A 15,891-nucleotide genomic window follows, 5' to 3' on the forward strand; every position below is an offset into this window, starting at 1 on the left:
CAGATGTCAAGAATTATAACATTCATAAACCAGTCGGAGAACACTTCAATCTCTCTGGTCACGCGATTACAGACATGAAAGTTGCGATATTACAACAAAAAAACTTCAAATCCAGACTCCAGCGAGAGACTGTTGAACTGGAATTCATTTGCAAATTGGATACAATTAACTTAGGCTTGAATAGAGACTGGGAGTGGCTAAGTCATTCTGCAAGGTAACCTATTTCCCCTTGCATAATGACAGGTTTCAGAGTAACAGCCGTGTTAGTCTGTATTCGCAAAAAGAAAAGGAGGACTTGTGGCACAAATAAATTGGTTCGTCTCTAAGGTGCCACAAGTCCTCCTTTTCTTTTTACTGATAAAGTTTGCGGATGATACCAAGATGGGAGGGGTTGCAAGTGCTCTGGAGGATAGGATTAAAATTCAAAATGATCTGCACAAACTGGAGAAATGGTTTGAAGTTCACAGGCTGAAATTCAATCCGGACAAATGCAAAGTACTCCCCTTAGGACAGAACAGTCAGCTGCACACATACGGAGCAGGACGTGACAGCCTAGGAAGGAGTACTGCGGAAGGGGATCTGGGGGTCAGAGTGGACCACAAGCTAAATATGAGTCAACAGTGTAACACCTGCAAAAAAAGCAAACCTCATTCTGGGCAGGATTAGCAGGAGTGTTGTAAGCAAGATACGAGACGTAATTCTGCTCTACTCCATGCTGATGTGGCCTCAGCTAAAGTATTGTGTCTAAGTCGGGGCGCCATATTTCGGGAAGGACGTGGACAAATTGGAGAAGGTCCAGAGGAGAGTAACAAAAATGGTTAAAGGTCTAGAACAGGGGTTCTCAACCTTTTTCTTTCTGAGGCCACCCACAACATGCCATTAAAATCTCCAGGGCCCAGGGTTCCACCTCTATCCCCCCCATTGCCCCAGACCCCTGCTGCCTCCCTCTCCAAACCTGGGGCTTGCTGAGAAAAGCGAAACAAAGAAACATGCAAGTATCACTTTTCACAGCACACTGACTAGCTACCTGGGAGGCTGTGAAAAGTGATACTTGTATGTTTGTTAATATCACTTTTCACAAACTCCCAGCTAGCTACTGAGTGTGCTGCGAAAAGCAATATTCAACATACAAATATAATTTTTCATATTATTTGTGAGTCTGAAAAAACCCTACATCAATAAATTACAAGGATTTGGACACGTGTCTGTGCATATTTATTTGTTTTTCCTACAGTTACGTATTTTAGGGAAAAGTGTCAGTGCGGCCACCAGGAAGAATTGGTGGGTCACAGTCCGAGGCCACCAAAAAATGTGTTCGGAGAACCCCTGGTTTAAATGTACTAATAGGCAAAATCCAAACCAGCCATGTCTGCCTGGACCTTTTCAGGCAGGACTTCAGGTATCACCCAAAAGATCTTATTTTTCTTTGGTTCCATGTATACATTTGCTCAGATTTTACTTCTCCATTAAAAATGTAACCAATTCCCAGCTGCCTGGCAAGTGAGAGCTGGCTGAGTTTCCATGGTTCTCCCCGCACCCTTATGGGTGTGCTGCCAAGGGAGCAACACACAGGCCGGCAATGAATCTCAAGTGCCTCTAACTTGCCTAGCTCTTCTCAGCCATTTCTCTTGCTGTGAGCTGCCCTCCTTTTGAGCCCCACCAACTTCCTCACATGCAGGAACAGCAGCAGATTGCCATCTTGGAGCAACAGCTGAGGAAGGCGACTTTTCTGTCAGCACTAGAGTGGTCTATTGTATTGTGCTCTTCTTAAATAAGCAGGATACTGTGATCGTCCAGTGAGCGTGTCTCAGCTTTGTTACGTCGAGTGCTTTAAAAGGGGTGATGCGCTGCACTGTGTGGGCTGAGAAAGATCTCATGTGCTCCCCATCATCAATTCTGAGATTTGCACTGATTGGCATTAAGGCTTGTGGGGTGATGGTTCTATGACTCAAACTCAGTGGCTTTGTTTGGTCTACCAGAGTCTGAGGTTGGTGATCTTCGGGGATGGTACAAGCCTTACCTAAGACATTTAAGCGAGTTAGAATGTGGATGGAAGACTCTAGAATGAATGATGTGCGAGTTCCTCCAAGTAACAGGGATAGCCGTCTGCCTCTGAACATAGCTCAATTCTTATTGTGCTTAACACGCTGGAATATGAATGGCTGCTATGGGTGGCTGATCATCTATGAACATCATGTAGTAATTCCTGGTTTTTTAAATTATTGTTTTAGCTGGAGTTTCAGCTGGAGTTTCTTCCTCAGAAGCTGGTATGGCTTTCAAGGCTCTTCGCTTCCTTAATCTTTCTGCATTTGTGATTGTCATAGGATGCAATGGGAAAAATCCAGAAAGACCTGAAAGAAAGATGATTGATATTTATAGCTGGAGTTGCAATATGACTGTTCTAGACGCACAGATTCAAAGGCTAGAAGGGAGCGCTGTGATTATCTCGTCTGACATCCTATATAACACATGTTATAGAACTTCCCCAAAATAATTCTTAGCATATATATTTCAGAAAAACATGCCATCTCAAGTTAAATTGTCAGTGATGGAGAATTCACGACAACCCTCGGTCAACTGTTCCAATAGTTAATGAGACTTTTAAGAAGTGAGAGTAATTGTCTCTCTCACTAACCCTCTAGTGGCTTGAAGTGCCTTTTACTGCTGTCTTGGCCAGCTCAGCCTCTCCATAAATGAGACCCGTTCCCATTTCCTCAAAAAGAACAGGAGTACTTGTGACACCTTAGAGACTAACAAATTATAGCTCATCTTAATTAGCCTTTTACAGTTTGTATGGCAACTCCCACCTTTTCATGATTCTCTGTATGTGTAGATAGATCTTCTTACTATATGTTCCATTCTATTCATCTGATGAAGTGAGCTGTAGCCCACGAAAGCTTATGCTCAAATGAATTTGTTAGTCTCTAAGGTGCCGCAAGTCCTCCCGTTCTTTTTCCGGATACAGACTAACAAGGCTGCGACTCTGAAACATCCCATTTCCTGTGGCCAAAAGAAGGGTGACTGCATATATACATATTCTCAAGGATTCATGCAAAGAAATGAAGAAAGAGTCTTTGGTACTCCAAGTATGCGGAGGATCACCAAGGAAAACCTATTGTCTTTTAAGAGACATAAGCAAATAGTTCAGATTGGAAAACACACTGAGTTACCTAGAAGTTTTTCAACCGGTTTTGTGACATGTGCTCCACAACCAATCCAGTGTTTGATTCTCTCGATGTTCAAGCCAACAAGCTTTTCATTGTGGCTATTTGGGAGTGGGTCATAGCAGCCCACTTGCTCCAAATACTTGCTGTCCCGTGCTCGCTTGTTATATGCGGCCACTATACGGAAGAAGGGTCTGTTGGCACAACCACCAAGAGCCAATCGGATAGCTACGTGTCCTCCATGATAATTCTTCATAAGGAGATGAGCTGAAGGGAAGATCAACAGGTGTCACAATAGATTTGATTATAAACAGATGCGTATAGACGTCGAGCCAAAAAATTCCAAAGGCCTTAGAGAAAAGCTTGGTTTCATTTAAAAATCAAGAAAACTGCTGTAACCTGCCCTTACGCAGCAACAATAGATTATTCTTCATGATGGAATCGAAGTCTGTACCTTGCCAGGACATTGAGGTCTTACAGCAATTTATTTACAATAAAGATGACAGATTTGCTCTACCAACCCTTAAGAGAGTTCAGCGGTGAAGGCTGCACATTCTCCACTAACTGTGATTGATTTAGAGGGATGCAGAAACTGGGGTCTGTCAGTACAACATGGTGTGCACGCAACCCTTAACAAGCCCTGTCTGCACTTACCAAGGTGCACCATGATGACCCTTGAAAGCACCTGAAAGAGGAAAAAGACCATGAAGGAATCCCCGCCACTGCCAAACACAGAACAAGGGGCTAGCCCACTGCAGCTGTGCCGCTGTAAGTGCTATAGGGTAGACATAGCCTGAGTTGACAGAGACGAGAACCTGAAAGTTATACACCGGACCCTCGCTAGAACACGCGTCTATAGAACACAAATTCTGATAGAACGTGGTTGCGGATCCCAAATTTAGTAACCGTCATTAACTGTCATTGTAACGTGGTCCCCGCTGTAATGCAGTACGCGCTAGAATGCGGGATTTGGCATGGATCCCAAATCCCACATTCTAGTGAGGGTCCAGTGTAGTTTGAAAATCCTGAGGGAAACATGGGAGTTTAGTTGCAAGCCCTGCCCTGGCGCCTGTAGACTCTGTCTCTCATGACCCATGTGCCATGGCGATCCTGGGAATGGAAGTTTCAAAGCACCTGCCCCCACTCCCACTTTTATGCTTTGGGGTTTAGGTAACTTTCAACCTCTTAGGAGCACAGGCAAAATGAAAAGATTTTTTTTCCCCCCCCGGTAGCCCTGCTAGGCATCAGCCTCACTGCCGCACCCTGCCTGCTTTTCTGTTTCAATAGCTTTGTTGCTAGGGCAATGCCAACAAGTGCCACATGAGTACATAAAATCACTTGTCATTTTAAGGTAAGAATTCGTTTCCCCATTATATTGGTGTTCTGAGGATTTGGTATTATTTTATATATGTACGTTAAGGCTGTCAATCACAGTTATCTCACACGATTAACTCAAAAAAATCAATCGCGATTAATCACGCTTATAACAATAGAATACCAGTTGCAATTTATTATATATTTTTTGATCCATTTTCAATACTGATTTCAATTACAACACAGAACACAAAGTGCAGAGTGCTGACTTTATATTATTATTTTTTTATTACAAATATATGCTCTGTAAAAATGATAAAACCAAAAAAATAGTATTTTTCAATTCACCTCATACAAGTACTGAAGTGCAAACTCTTTCTTGTGAAAGTGTAACAAATGCAGCTGGGTTTTTTCTGATTGCATCACTGCACTCAAAAACAAAACAGTTAAAAACTTTAGCGCCTACAAGTCCACTCAGTCCTACTTCTTATTCTGCCAATCGCTAAGACAAAAGTTTGTTTACAACTGACAGGAGATACTGTTGCCTGCTTCTTATTTACAATGTCACCTGAAAGTGAGAACAGGCGTTCCCATGGCACTTTTGTAGCCGGCGTTGCAAGATATGCCAGATATGCTAAACATTCGTATGCCCCTTCATGCTTCGGCCACCATTCCAGAGGACATATTTCCATGCTGATGATGCTCGTTAAAAAAATAAGACATCAATTAAATTTGTGACTGTACTCCTTGGGGGGAGAATTGTAGGTCTCCTGCTCTATTTTACCTGCATTCTGCATATGTTTCATGTTACTGCAGTCTTGGAAGATGACCCAGCACATATTCCTTTTAAGAACACTTTCACAGCAGATGTGACAAAACGCAAAGAAGGTACCAATGTGAGATTTCTAAAAACAGCAAGAGCGCTGGGCCCAAGGTTTAAGAATCTTTACAATTTTTTTGTTTTTTTAAAGAGCAAATATTTGTAATCAAAAATAAATATAAATTGAGGACTGTACACTTCGTATTGTGTTGTAATTAAAATTAATATATTTGAAAATGTAAGCATGCCAAATATTTAAAGTAAATGGTATTCTATTGTTGTATAACCGCACAGTTAATCGTGATTTTTTTTAATTGTTTGACAGCCCCAATATATGTGTGTGTGTGTGTGTCTATATGTACACACACTATGAAAATTACTTGATTGGGTTGCAGTAATTGTTATTCTTGGATATTAACTAGTTCAGGGACTCCTCAAATCTTGCTGCTAATTGCCCGTGGTTTAAGAAATAGCCGAGAACTCCCGGTTCACAGGACATGTGTGCGGGTCTCTGTGTGTAGGGGGGTCTCTGTGTGTGGGGTCTCTGGGTCTGTGGGGGGTCTGTGTGTGTGGGGGGGTCTCTGGGTCTGGGTCTCTGGGTGTGTGTGTGGGGGGTCTCGGTCTCTCGGTCTCTGTGTGGGGGGGTCTCGGTCTCTGTGTGTCGGGGGTGTGGGGGGGTCTCTGTCTCTGGGTCTCTGTGTGTGTGTGGGGGGGTCTCTGTCTCTGGGTCTCTGTGTGTGGGGGGGTCTCGGTCTCTGTGTGTAGGGGGTGTGGGGGGGTCTCTCTGTGGGTCTCTGGGTGTGGGGGGGTCGGGAATTCAAAGCCGCTGGTTTTATGCTGCGGCCCCCCCGTGGCTGGCCCCGCTCCCGCCGCCGGATCAGGGCGGCCTCGACCCCGGCCCCGTCTCGTGGCCGGCGCGCGGCTACGTGGCGGAGGGGCGGCGCTGCCAGGCCCGGCCGGGCTCCTCCCCCCGCTCCCGCGCACGCGGGCTGAACCCCCCGGATCCGGGCCTCACGGGCCGCCGTAGCGCGGCAGCGGGTCGAGTCCCGCCGGCGCTGTCGGGACCGAGCCGTAGCGCGCCTGCGCCGTGCGCGCCCGCGTCTCGCGGCCGCTTTTCCCATCGGCCCCCGCGGGAACTCGCTGTCTCGGGACTACTCCCGTCAGCCACCGCGCGGCCCCGGGCACGCTGGGAGACGCAGCGTGCACACGTACGTCACCCCGCAGGCTCCGCTCCCGCCCCGTCGCTGTCGCGCCGAGATGATGTCACAGCGCGCGATGCTCCCCCCACCTTCGGAACGGGCCGCGCGGCCGGGGCGGGGGGGCGAAGCCGGGCCCCGCGGGTGACCCTCCATTTCCCATCAGGCATCGCGGCGCGCACGCCGTGGCCGCGGCCCGACCCGGCCGTCCCGCTCTCCGGGCGAGGCCCGCTCGGTGCTGGGCTCCCGGGGCGGCCGCTGGGGGGCGGGGAGCCCGTTCCTTCCTCTCCGGCCCCGACGCCTCGGCCGAGGCACCGTCAAGGTCCAGACTCCGGAGAAAACAATAAAAACCAGGAACGATCCTGCTCGTCATGAAACAATCCAAAGATTTCAGGGTCTGCTGGAAAGCAGCGGGGGGCCCCGCTTTGGCCCGCGCCTGCCTGTTGGCTGCCCTGTAACAACCCCCCGGCTTCCACAGTGCTGGGGGGGAGCCACTCGGGGGAAGGGGGGGGGGGCATGGCTCCCTGGGGGCCGACAAGTCGCCCTTGGGTGTCCAGCTCAGGGGGACTTGCTGACGTGAAGCAGGGGTGCTGAAGGCTCTGAGACTCCGAGTCAGGAGGCGGTGACGCCAGGTGACTTTCCTCCCTGGAAAAAGAACAGGAGGACTCGTGGCACCTTAGAGACTCACCCATTTATTTGAGCACGAGCTTTCGTGAGCTACAGCTCACTTCATCGGATGCATACCGTGGAAACTGCAGCAGACTTTATATACACACAGAGAATATGAAACAATACCTCCTCCTACCCCACTGTCCTGCTGGTAATAGCTTATCTAAAGTGATCATCAAGTTGGGCCATTTCCAGGACAAATCCAGGTTCTCTCACCCCCCTCACCCCCCTCCCAAAAACCACACACACAAACTCACTCTCCTGCTGGTTATAGCTCATCCAAACTGTTGGGAACACTGGGGCATGGCCACTAGGTAACTCGAGGGGATGGAAGACCACGAGTGTCGATGAAGCCCCTTCGCACTAGGCCCCGGTATCCTTGGCCCCCCCTCCTGCCTGGAGGCACTCACAGCAGCTCTGCGTGCTAGGCCCAAGTGTCCTTGGCCCCCCTGCCTGGAGGCACACACAGCAGTTATGCTGAGAATCTGCAACAGTATGTTGCAGAGTCAGACTGCCTGAAACTAAGCAAGGCCAAACAGGGGAGATATGGAAGAACAATGCTGAATAAAGCAGCTTTATGTATAGTTTAACAAATGATACAGAGACTCAGGGAACTAGCTGGGAACTGGATTGGCTGGCTATATGGATACTTGGAGCAGCTTGCTATTGGATAAGTATGCTGGGAAAAAGGATGTATAAAAGCCTGTGTAACTTCCTGCTCTGTTGTGCAGGATTTGAGATTTTATTCTCCCTGTACCTTTTTGCAGCTGCAAATAAACTTTTCTGCTTCTCCACCCCGTTGTGATTATTGGGTGTAGCACACCGGGTAACGAACCACTCAAGCTGTTGTTCAGCCTCTCGGCACTGGGTGCCGGCAACAGCTTTTGGCGTCCCTGGGTGGGCTCGAGGCTGCAATTTAGCCTTGCCCGGACCCCTCCTGGAGGTCGAGGATTGCGGCGAGAACCGACGCCCAGCGCGCACCGGTGAGTTCATCGGGGGCCTCGGAGGAGACGCGATTTGATCGACCCCAGAGGGCACAACGGTGCAACGCACTCATATAGTGGAGAAGCTGTTGTGGACCACGGTGAAGAACCGGTCCCTTAGACGTGGGGGAGGAGCAGCTGCAGGGCCACGGTGAAGAACCGGTCCCTTGGATCAGGTAGGATCCTTTTAAAATCCGGATTATATGCTCTGTTGGAACCTGGGGACGCCCAGAGTTACCCTGTAGGTATGGGACAGGGACAGAGCTCAGAGGTTAGGGCACGGTGTACGCCCCTAGAGTGCATTCTAGCAAACTGGAAGGTATTTGGTGCGGATCCGATGACTAAGAGGCAATTAAAACGATTCTGTACAGTTGACTGGCCTCAATATCAACTAGAGGACCAGGAGTGGTGGCCACCAGGATGGTCAATTAATTACAACACGATCCTCCAATTAGTTTTGTTTTGTCAGAGAACAAGGAAATGGAATGAACATATGTATGCGCATTTGTTTCTGACTTTATGTACTCGACCAGATATTTTACAGCGCTGTAATCTGACTCCAACTGGTTTGGTAGCAGCTAATGTTAGTCCCCAGACCCCAACCCCCACTGTAATGGCAGAGCCGGTGTCCCCTTCGGCCCCCACACCCCCACCGTATAAGGGTAGGATGCCTCGGGTTACAGAGATTGCCCCCTCGGTGGGACTCTATCCTTTGCTTACCGAGACTGTTGTGGCTTGCCCAGGGGCAGACGGATGTCAGGCTACCACTATGCAAGTTTAAACCCATGTGCCATTCAATCCAATAGACTTAGCAGCTTTTAAAACAAAGGCTGGAGAATTCTCAACGAACGCAAGCAGGTTTATTTCAGTCTTTGAGGGGTGCCTCAGTAGTCACAAGCCGATTGAGACGACTGTAATATCCTCCTGAGAACCCTGTTGTCTGAGGTGGAGAGGGATCAGGTTACAGCTAAGGCAAGGGGAGCGTCAGCGTTCAAGCGAAAAAAAAGAAAGGAATCTATCTGTCAAGTTCCTCTCCAAATAATTGTAAGCGGCTCAGGGCATTTCTGGGTATGGCAGGCTTTTGCAGGATATGGATCCCAGAGTTTGGACTGTGGGCTAAACCCCTGTACGACTGTGTAAAAGGAGCAGATCATGACCCCTTCTATTGGACCCCAGAGGCTGACAGGGCATTTAAAATCCTGAAAAGAAAATCGATGGAAGCCCCGGCTCTGGGCCTGCCGGATCTCTCTAAGCCGTTTCAGTTGTATGTACATGAACAAAGGGGGGTGGCGCTAGGAGTGCTTACACAGCTGTTAGGAGCATGGAAGCGTCCTGTGGCTTATTTTTCTAAGCAATTGGATCAGGTTGCAAAGGGTTGGCCGGCATGTTTACGGGCGGTCGCAGCTACTGCCCTATTGCTTGAGGAAGCCGAGAAGCTAACATTGGGAGGGGTTATGCAAATCTATACTCCCCATATGGTCCGAGCCTTATTGGATGCAAAGGGAGGGCTTTGGCTCACCCAGGCTCGGATTGCTCAGTACCAGGCTAAGCTGTTAGAGAACTCTGAAGTCACCCTACAGCCTTGCCCCTCCCTTAACCCACCCACTCTCTTGCCAGAAACAGAGAAACAGAAACATGACTGTTTAGAGATCATAGATGTCCAGTACTCCAGCCATCCGGATTTAAAGGATGCACCCCTCCCAAATGCAGATTATGAGTGGTACACTGATGGTAGCAGTACTGTAATAGATGGGCAAAGGAGGGCGGGTTATGCTGTTGTGACCCTCCATGACACTGTGGAAGCTGAAGGTTTGCCTGCTGGGACCTCTGCCCAGCTTGCCGAACTAATAGCCCTGACCCGTGCACTTGAACTGTCAAAAGGAAAGCGGGTCAACATTTTTACTGATTCAAAGTATGCTTTTGGTGTGCTGCATGCTCATGCTGGCCTATGGAAGCAAAGGGGAATGCTGACAGCCCAAGGCTCCCCAGTCAAGCACGGGCCTCAAATCCTCCAGCTCCTAGAAGCCGTACAACTCCCCTCGGAAGTGGCGGTGGTACACTGTAAAGCCCATCAAAGGGAAGATCAAGATGTGGCCAGAGGTAACGCCCGGGCAGATAGAGAGGCTAAGCATGCTGCCACCCTGCCATCCCCTCAGACTGAGAACGCCCATATGCATGCCCTTATCCCATCAGTAGGGGAACTTCCAACCCCTCAGTACTCTGGGGAGGAGAGACAGCTAACTGACAAACTCAGTCTCCGGGAAAAGGAGGGATGGCTCCATTCCCCAGAAGGCAAGGTCCTCTTACCAAAGGGCCTGATCCGGCCAGTGCTGCAGAAACTACATCAAACCACTCATGCTGGCAGGGAAGCACTTATCCAGCTAATGGGAAAATACTTTATCACTTCCGGACTCCGACCCCTGGCTGCCCAGGTACAAGCGGACTGCTTAGTCTGCCAAAAGAATAACCCCCGACCGGGACATCCTGTGCCACCAGCTGCCCTAGAACCCACTCCGGGCCCTGGACAAGTGTGGCAAATAGACTTTACTGAGTTTCCCCGTACCCAAGGGTTCAAATATCTCCTTGTTATAGTGGATCGGTTCAGCGGATGGCCAGAAGCCTTCCCCTGCTGTAACTGCACTGCCAGAACAGTGGCCCTCAAGTTTGTTAAGGAGCTCATTCCTCGCTTTAAACTCCCCCTGTGGATGGAATCTGACAACGGGACACACTTCACGTCAAAAATCATTCAAAGCATCTCACATGCCTTACAGATCCCCTGGAAACTCCATACGCCCTGGAGACCGCAAGCCAATGGGGTAGTGGAGCGGACCAATCAGACCCTTAAACGGCATCTCTCAAAAGTGTGCCAAGAAGCCTCACTGCGATGGCCTGATGCTTTGCCCCTCGTCCTACTCCGTATCCGCGTTCTCCCAAAGGGTAGATTAGGGCTCAGTCCCTTTGAAATTATGTTTGGAAGGGCATGGCCCATGAATGGCACCCCGGTTCTGTCAGGGGAATGGGAGTTGGGTAATGTTTTTTTGTCACAGTATATGTGTTCCCTGTCTGCTGTTCGCTTGTCTCTTCACAGGTATACCAAGGATTCCCAGCCTCTCCCCTTGGACTCTCCTGTTCACTCCTTACAGCCGGTGACTCTGTGCTTGTTCGCACCTGGAAAGACGAGCCTCTCCAGAAAAAGTGGAAAGGACCCTATACAGTCCTGCTGATCTCCCATACAGCGGCAAAGATCGAGGGACACAAGAACTGGATCCATCACTCTCGTCTGAAGGCAGTAACCGCCCCCTCGTCAGCAGAACAGTGGACCGTCCAACCTGCTGACTCCTCATCTAGTGACGATCTCGGGCTAAAGCTACTGTTTAAAAGACACAAATAGCGGGCACCTTAATGCTAAAATGGGCCCACCCAGGTACTGGAGACCCTGGGTTGGGAAGACTCTGGTAATAATTAATTGGGTAACATTGTTATTCTTTGTATTGGTATTTCCAAATTGTGCATATCGGGAGCATAACTCCTTTGTTTTGCTTGCGCACCATGTTGCTACTTTAACAAACCAGACTGATTGCTGGGTATGTGCTCCAACTCCACTGTCCCCAAAACGGGAATGCCCCTTGACATGCTGCCCTTGACCCTAGCAGAATTAGCCACCACCAAAGAGCAGGAAAGAACGGACTCACCGTTCTGGAACAAGATCTCTTTACAGCAAGTCACCTATCAGGACCAGGAGTATTCAGTTGCAGTACTCACTAAGGGAGTGTTATGTTTTACCCAAAACCAATCTGATCCCTATGGGCATCCTGTGGGAAAGAGCTCCTGTGTTATTACACAGTGGGCTGATGGGTATTGGATAAAGACCAACAGGGGAGGCCAACGGTGTGGGTGTAATGGTTCCTCCCCTTTTAGGGAAACACAAATAATCTTACCACAGAAAAGGGGCTTGAAAATGTAACTTGCCGACCAGTTAATATCTCCAATGTAGCAAGCCAATGGTGGGTTTGTAGTGGTCTCTATGGCAAGTGTAATTTGAACGGCACAATTAAAAATGCCCCCACTTGTACCCAATCAGGAGGATGGAATGCCCCCCTAGGGGCATATGAATTGTTTAAAAAAGCAGCCAAAGCAGCCTTAAATATCCCAGGAATCCCCTTAAGTAAACGGTCCTTATTGGGCCCTACAGGGTCACTATTTTGTATGTGGCCAAAAGGCTTACAAGGTGCTGCCAGCCAACTGGACAGGTAGCTGTTATATAGCTCATGGAGTTCCTCATCTTTCCATAACTGCCACACTGCCCAAAGGAAAGATTAGAAATGCCCGAGACACCTCTGTTGAGTCACGAGAAAAGACCCTGTGGTGACTGACTAAGGCATTGGCGGGCAATATGAAGAATCCCCTCACAACCGAGAAGCTGGTAGGGTGCTCTGTACTGGGAATAGCACCACTGTTTACTGGGCCAGCCATGGCATGCATAGGCCGCTATACTGTAAGGCTGCAGATGGTACTTGAGAAAGTGGCCTTAGAGTTAGAGGACTCGGTTAGTGATTTAGGGTCAGCAGTAAAAACATTAAATAAAGAGGTACAGCAGCTCAGGACGTTTTCCCTCCAAAACAGGCTGGCTTTGGACTATCTCTTGGCATCCCAAGGAGGGGTTTGTGCCCTTATCGGGCCCCGATGTTGTGTATATGTAAATGATAGCAGTTATGAGATCTATGAAAAGGAGGTACAGGCTAAGGCCCATGCCTGAGCCGGAGCACAGATTGCCTATACTGCCCCAGAGAACGATTGGTTGCAAACCTTGTTTTCAGGCTGGGGTTTGTTGTCTTGGCTTGGTGGTTTATTTAGCCTGCTATTGAAATTTCTCTTTCCTGTACTGCTTGTATTACTGGTATTATGCTGTGCGGTATCATGTGTCAGGGCCCTTTTGCAAAAGTTAATAAGTCATTCTCTTCAGGGCTATCACAAAGTGCTTATGCAAAGTCATATTGTAAAGAAATAAGTAGCCCAAGTGAGAAGACTCAGAGCCAAGGCTGTTGAGTGTTCTCAAAGGGGGGAGTTGTTGGGAACACTGGGGCATGGCCACTAGGTAACTCGAGGGGATGGAAGACCACGAGTGTCGATGAAGCCCCCTCGCACTAGGCCCCTGTGTCCTTGCCCCCCCCCTCCTGCCTGGAGGCACTCGCAGCAGCTCTGCGTGCTAGGCCCAAGTGTCCTTGGCCCCCCCGCCTGGAGGCACACACAGCAGTTATGCTGAGAATCTGCAACAGTATGTTGCAGAGTCAGACTGCCTGAAACTAAGCAAGGCCAAACAGGGGAGATATGGAAGAACAATGCTGAATAAAGCAGCTTTATGTATAGTTTAACAAATGATACAGAGACTCAGGGAACTAGCTGGGAACTGGATTGGCTGGCTATATGGATACTTGGAGCAGCTTGCTATTGGATAAGTATGCTGGGGAAAAAGGATGTATAAAAGCCTGTGTAACATCCTGCTCTGTGGTGCAGGATTTGAGATTTTATTCTCCCTGTACCTTTTTGCAGCTGCAAATAAACTTTTCTGCTTCTCCACCCCGTTGTGATTATTGGGTGTAGCACACCGGGTAACGAACCACTCAAGCTGTTGTTCAGCCTCTCGGCACTGGGTGCCGGCAACAAAACTGACCACTCTCCAAGTTTAAATCCAAGTTAAACCAGAACATCTGGGGGGAGGGGGATAGGAAAAAACTAGGGGAAATAGGCTACCTTGCATAATGACTTAGCCACTCCCAGTCTCTATTTAAGCCTAAATTAATAGTATCCAATTTGCAAATGAATTCCAATTCAGCAGTTTCTCGCTGGAGTCTGGATTTGAAGTTTTTTTGTTTTAAGATAGCGACCTTCATGTCTGTGATTGCGTGACCAGAGAGATTGAAGTGTTCTCCGACTGGTTTATGAATGTTATAATTCTTGACATCTGATTTGTGTCCATTTATTCTTTTACGTAGAGGCTGTCCAGTTTGACCAATGTACATGACAGAGGGGCATTGCTGGCACATGATGGCATATATCACATTGGTGGATGTGCAGGTGAACGAGCCTCTGATAGTGTGGCTGATGTGATTAGGCCCTGGGATGGTGTCCCCTGAATAGATATGTGGGCACAGTTGGCAACGGGCTTTGTTGCAAGGATGAGTTCCTGGGTTAGTGGTTCTGTTGTGTGGTATGTGGTTGTTGGTGAGTATTTGCTTCAGGTTGGGGGGCTGTCTGTAGGCAAGGACTGGCCTGTCTCCCCAGATTTGTGCTGGAAATGGCCCACCTTGATTATCATGCACATTGTAGGGAGAGTGGTCACTTTGGATGAGCTATTACCAGCAGGACAGTGGGGTGGGAGGAGGTATTGTTTCATATTCTCTGTGTGTATATAAAGTCTGCTGCAGTTTCCACGGTATGCATCCGATGAAGTGAGCTGTAGCACACGAAAGCTCATGCTCAAATAAATTGGTTAGTCTCTAAGCTGCCACAAGTACTCCTTTTCTTTTTGCGAATACAGACTAACACGGCTGTTACTCTGCAAACTGGAAAAAGTGTGACCTTAAGGGGTTGCCACACTAAAGAGCTCCTCCCAGGGACTGTTCAAGAGCACCAGACCTATGGCAGGGAAACAGCCTGGAGAATGGGATTTTCAAAAGGGCTGAAGCAGGTTAGGCAAGTCCATAGGAGTTAGGTGCTTTGGAGGTTCCCACCAGACACCTAAATACCATTGAAAGTGTGGCCCAAAGTGCTTAAACACTAGGGCCCTGAGGCTCAGCTGGTGTCAGTCAGGGAGGCTGAGAATCCGTGATAAAGTCTCCTGTTAACCAAGAGCACCCGCCCCTGCGCTCAGATAGCCAGGGAGAGAGCAGGAGACAGCATTGGGCGCACAGATTCATGATTATGAATTATCTGCTCTCCTGAAATCTTCCCCTTTGGGCTCTGCTCTGAGCAGCCAGGGAAGCTGGGACCCCAAGGGCTCTCCCAGGATCTGGGCCCCTCTGGGCTGGGCAGTCACAGTGCTCTGAATGAAGCTCTGATCCACGAGTAATAGGGGCACACAGGAACTGATAATAACCCAACCTGCTGGGCCAAATCCCTCCCCCTGCCCTGCTCGAATACAATGAGAGAAACCCCCAGCAGCGCCCCTTACCCAGGAATCCCGTCACAGCCTCCTGGAGATTGTTCTCTCGAGGGAAATCCCGGATTCTCTTTTCCAGCTCAGGGGACTCGGGCACCGGATGCGGAGACATGGCCTTCTCATCCCTGCAGAGACATGAGCGTGTTTATTCCTCCCATTCCTTTGCTCTAAGTTCCTGACCCCCAGAGCCAGATGGGGAGTGGGTGGGAGCTGGGCCACAGGCAGGGCTAACGGGGCCGTGACCTCTGCTGCCCAGGGAATTTACTGCCTGCACGATCTGCCGGGGCCGGCCTGGAGGCTGGGGGCCTCTCTCCATCCAGAGAGAAAACCCAGCCCAGGCAGGGCCAGCTCCCCTCACACCTGGCCCAGCCCCACGTTCCCTTCAAGGGCCTGGAGGGGCTTCTCCCAGGGATGAGCGAGGGGCTCATTCTCCAGGCCCAGCTTCTTCTCAGCTTCTCCTCTCAGCCTCCAAGGGGCCTGGTCACTCCCCGTGGGGTGGGGGTTCTGGGACCGGGACACTGCCCCACGAGGGCCTGGGCTGGGACACTCAGCTCTTTCCCCACAGGCCCTTGGGCCCCCCTCACAC

General features: G+C 49.4%; 1 protein-coding gene and 1 long non-coding RNA gene across 2 annotated transcripts; one reads left to right on the forward strand and one right to left on the reverse strand.

Annotated features, from left to right (window-relative positions):
• Positions 1-1,183: 1,183 nt before the first annotated feature.
• Positions 1,184-6,463, reverse strand: LOC140895931 (small ribosomal subunit protein bS16m-like). Its single transcript, XM_073306884.1, has 4 exons — positions 6,225-6,463; positions 3,819-3,849; positions 3,171-3,431; positions 1,184-2,351 (listed from the first exon to the last, which is right to left on the reverse strand). The coding sequence occupies exons 1-4, from the start codon at positions 6,417-6,419 to the stop codon at positions 2,215-2,217; spliced, it is 624 nt and encodes a 207-aa protein (XP_073162985.1). The 5' UTR covers positions 6,420-6,463; the 3' UTR covers positions 1,184-2,214.
• LOC140895932 (uncharacterized) lies at positions 6,052-14,647 on the forward strand. The gene is made up of 2 exons (XR_012154396.1): positions 6,052-8,322; positions 11,235-14,647. It is a non-coding gene; the product is annotated as an uncharacterized lncRNA (long non-coding RNA).
• Positions 14,648-15,891: the final 1,244 nt, after the last annotated feature.

Source organism: Lepidochelys kempii, chromosome 11 (assembly GCF_965140265.1).
Source record: "Lepidochelys kempii isolate rLepKem1 chromosome 11, rLepKem1.hap2, whole genome shotgun sequence".
In the NCBI taxonomy this organism is placed as follows: Eukaryota; Metazoa; Chordata; order Testudines; family Cheloniidae; genus Lepidochelys; species Lepidochelys kempii.

Excerpts from the sequence above, each read along its gene's own strand:
- LOC140895931 (XM_073306884.1), bottom strand. The coding sequence starts at position 6,419 with ATGGGAAAAGCGGCCGCGAGACGCGGGCGCGCACGGCGCAGGCGCGCT. Across the intron at positions 3,850-6,224 it reads CAGCGCCGCCCCTCCGCCAC|GTGCTTTCAAGGGTCATCAT; the intron begins GTAGCCGCGCGC and ends TTCCTCTTTCAG. Across the intron at positions 3,432-3,818 it reads GGTCATCATGGTGCACCTTG|CTCATCTCCTTATGAAGAAT; the intron begins GTAAGTGCAGAC and ends TCTTCCCTTCAG.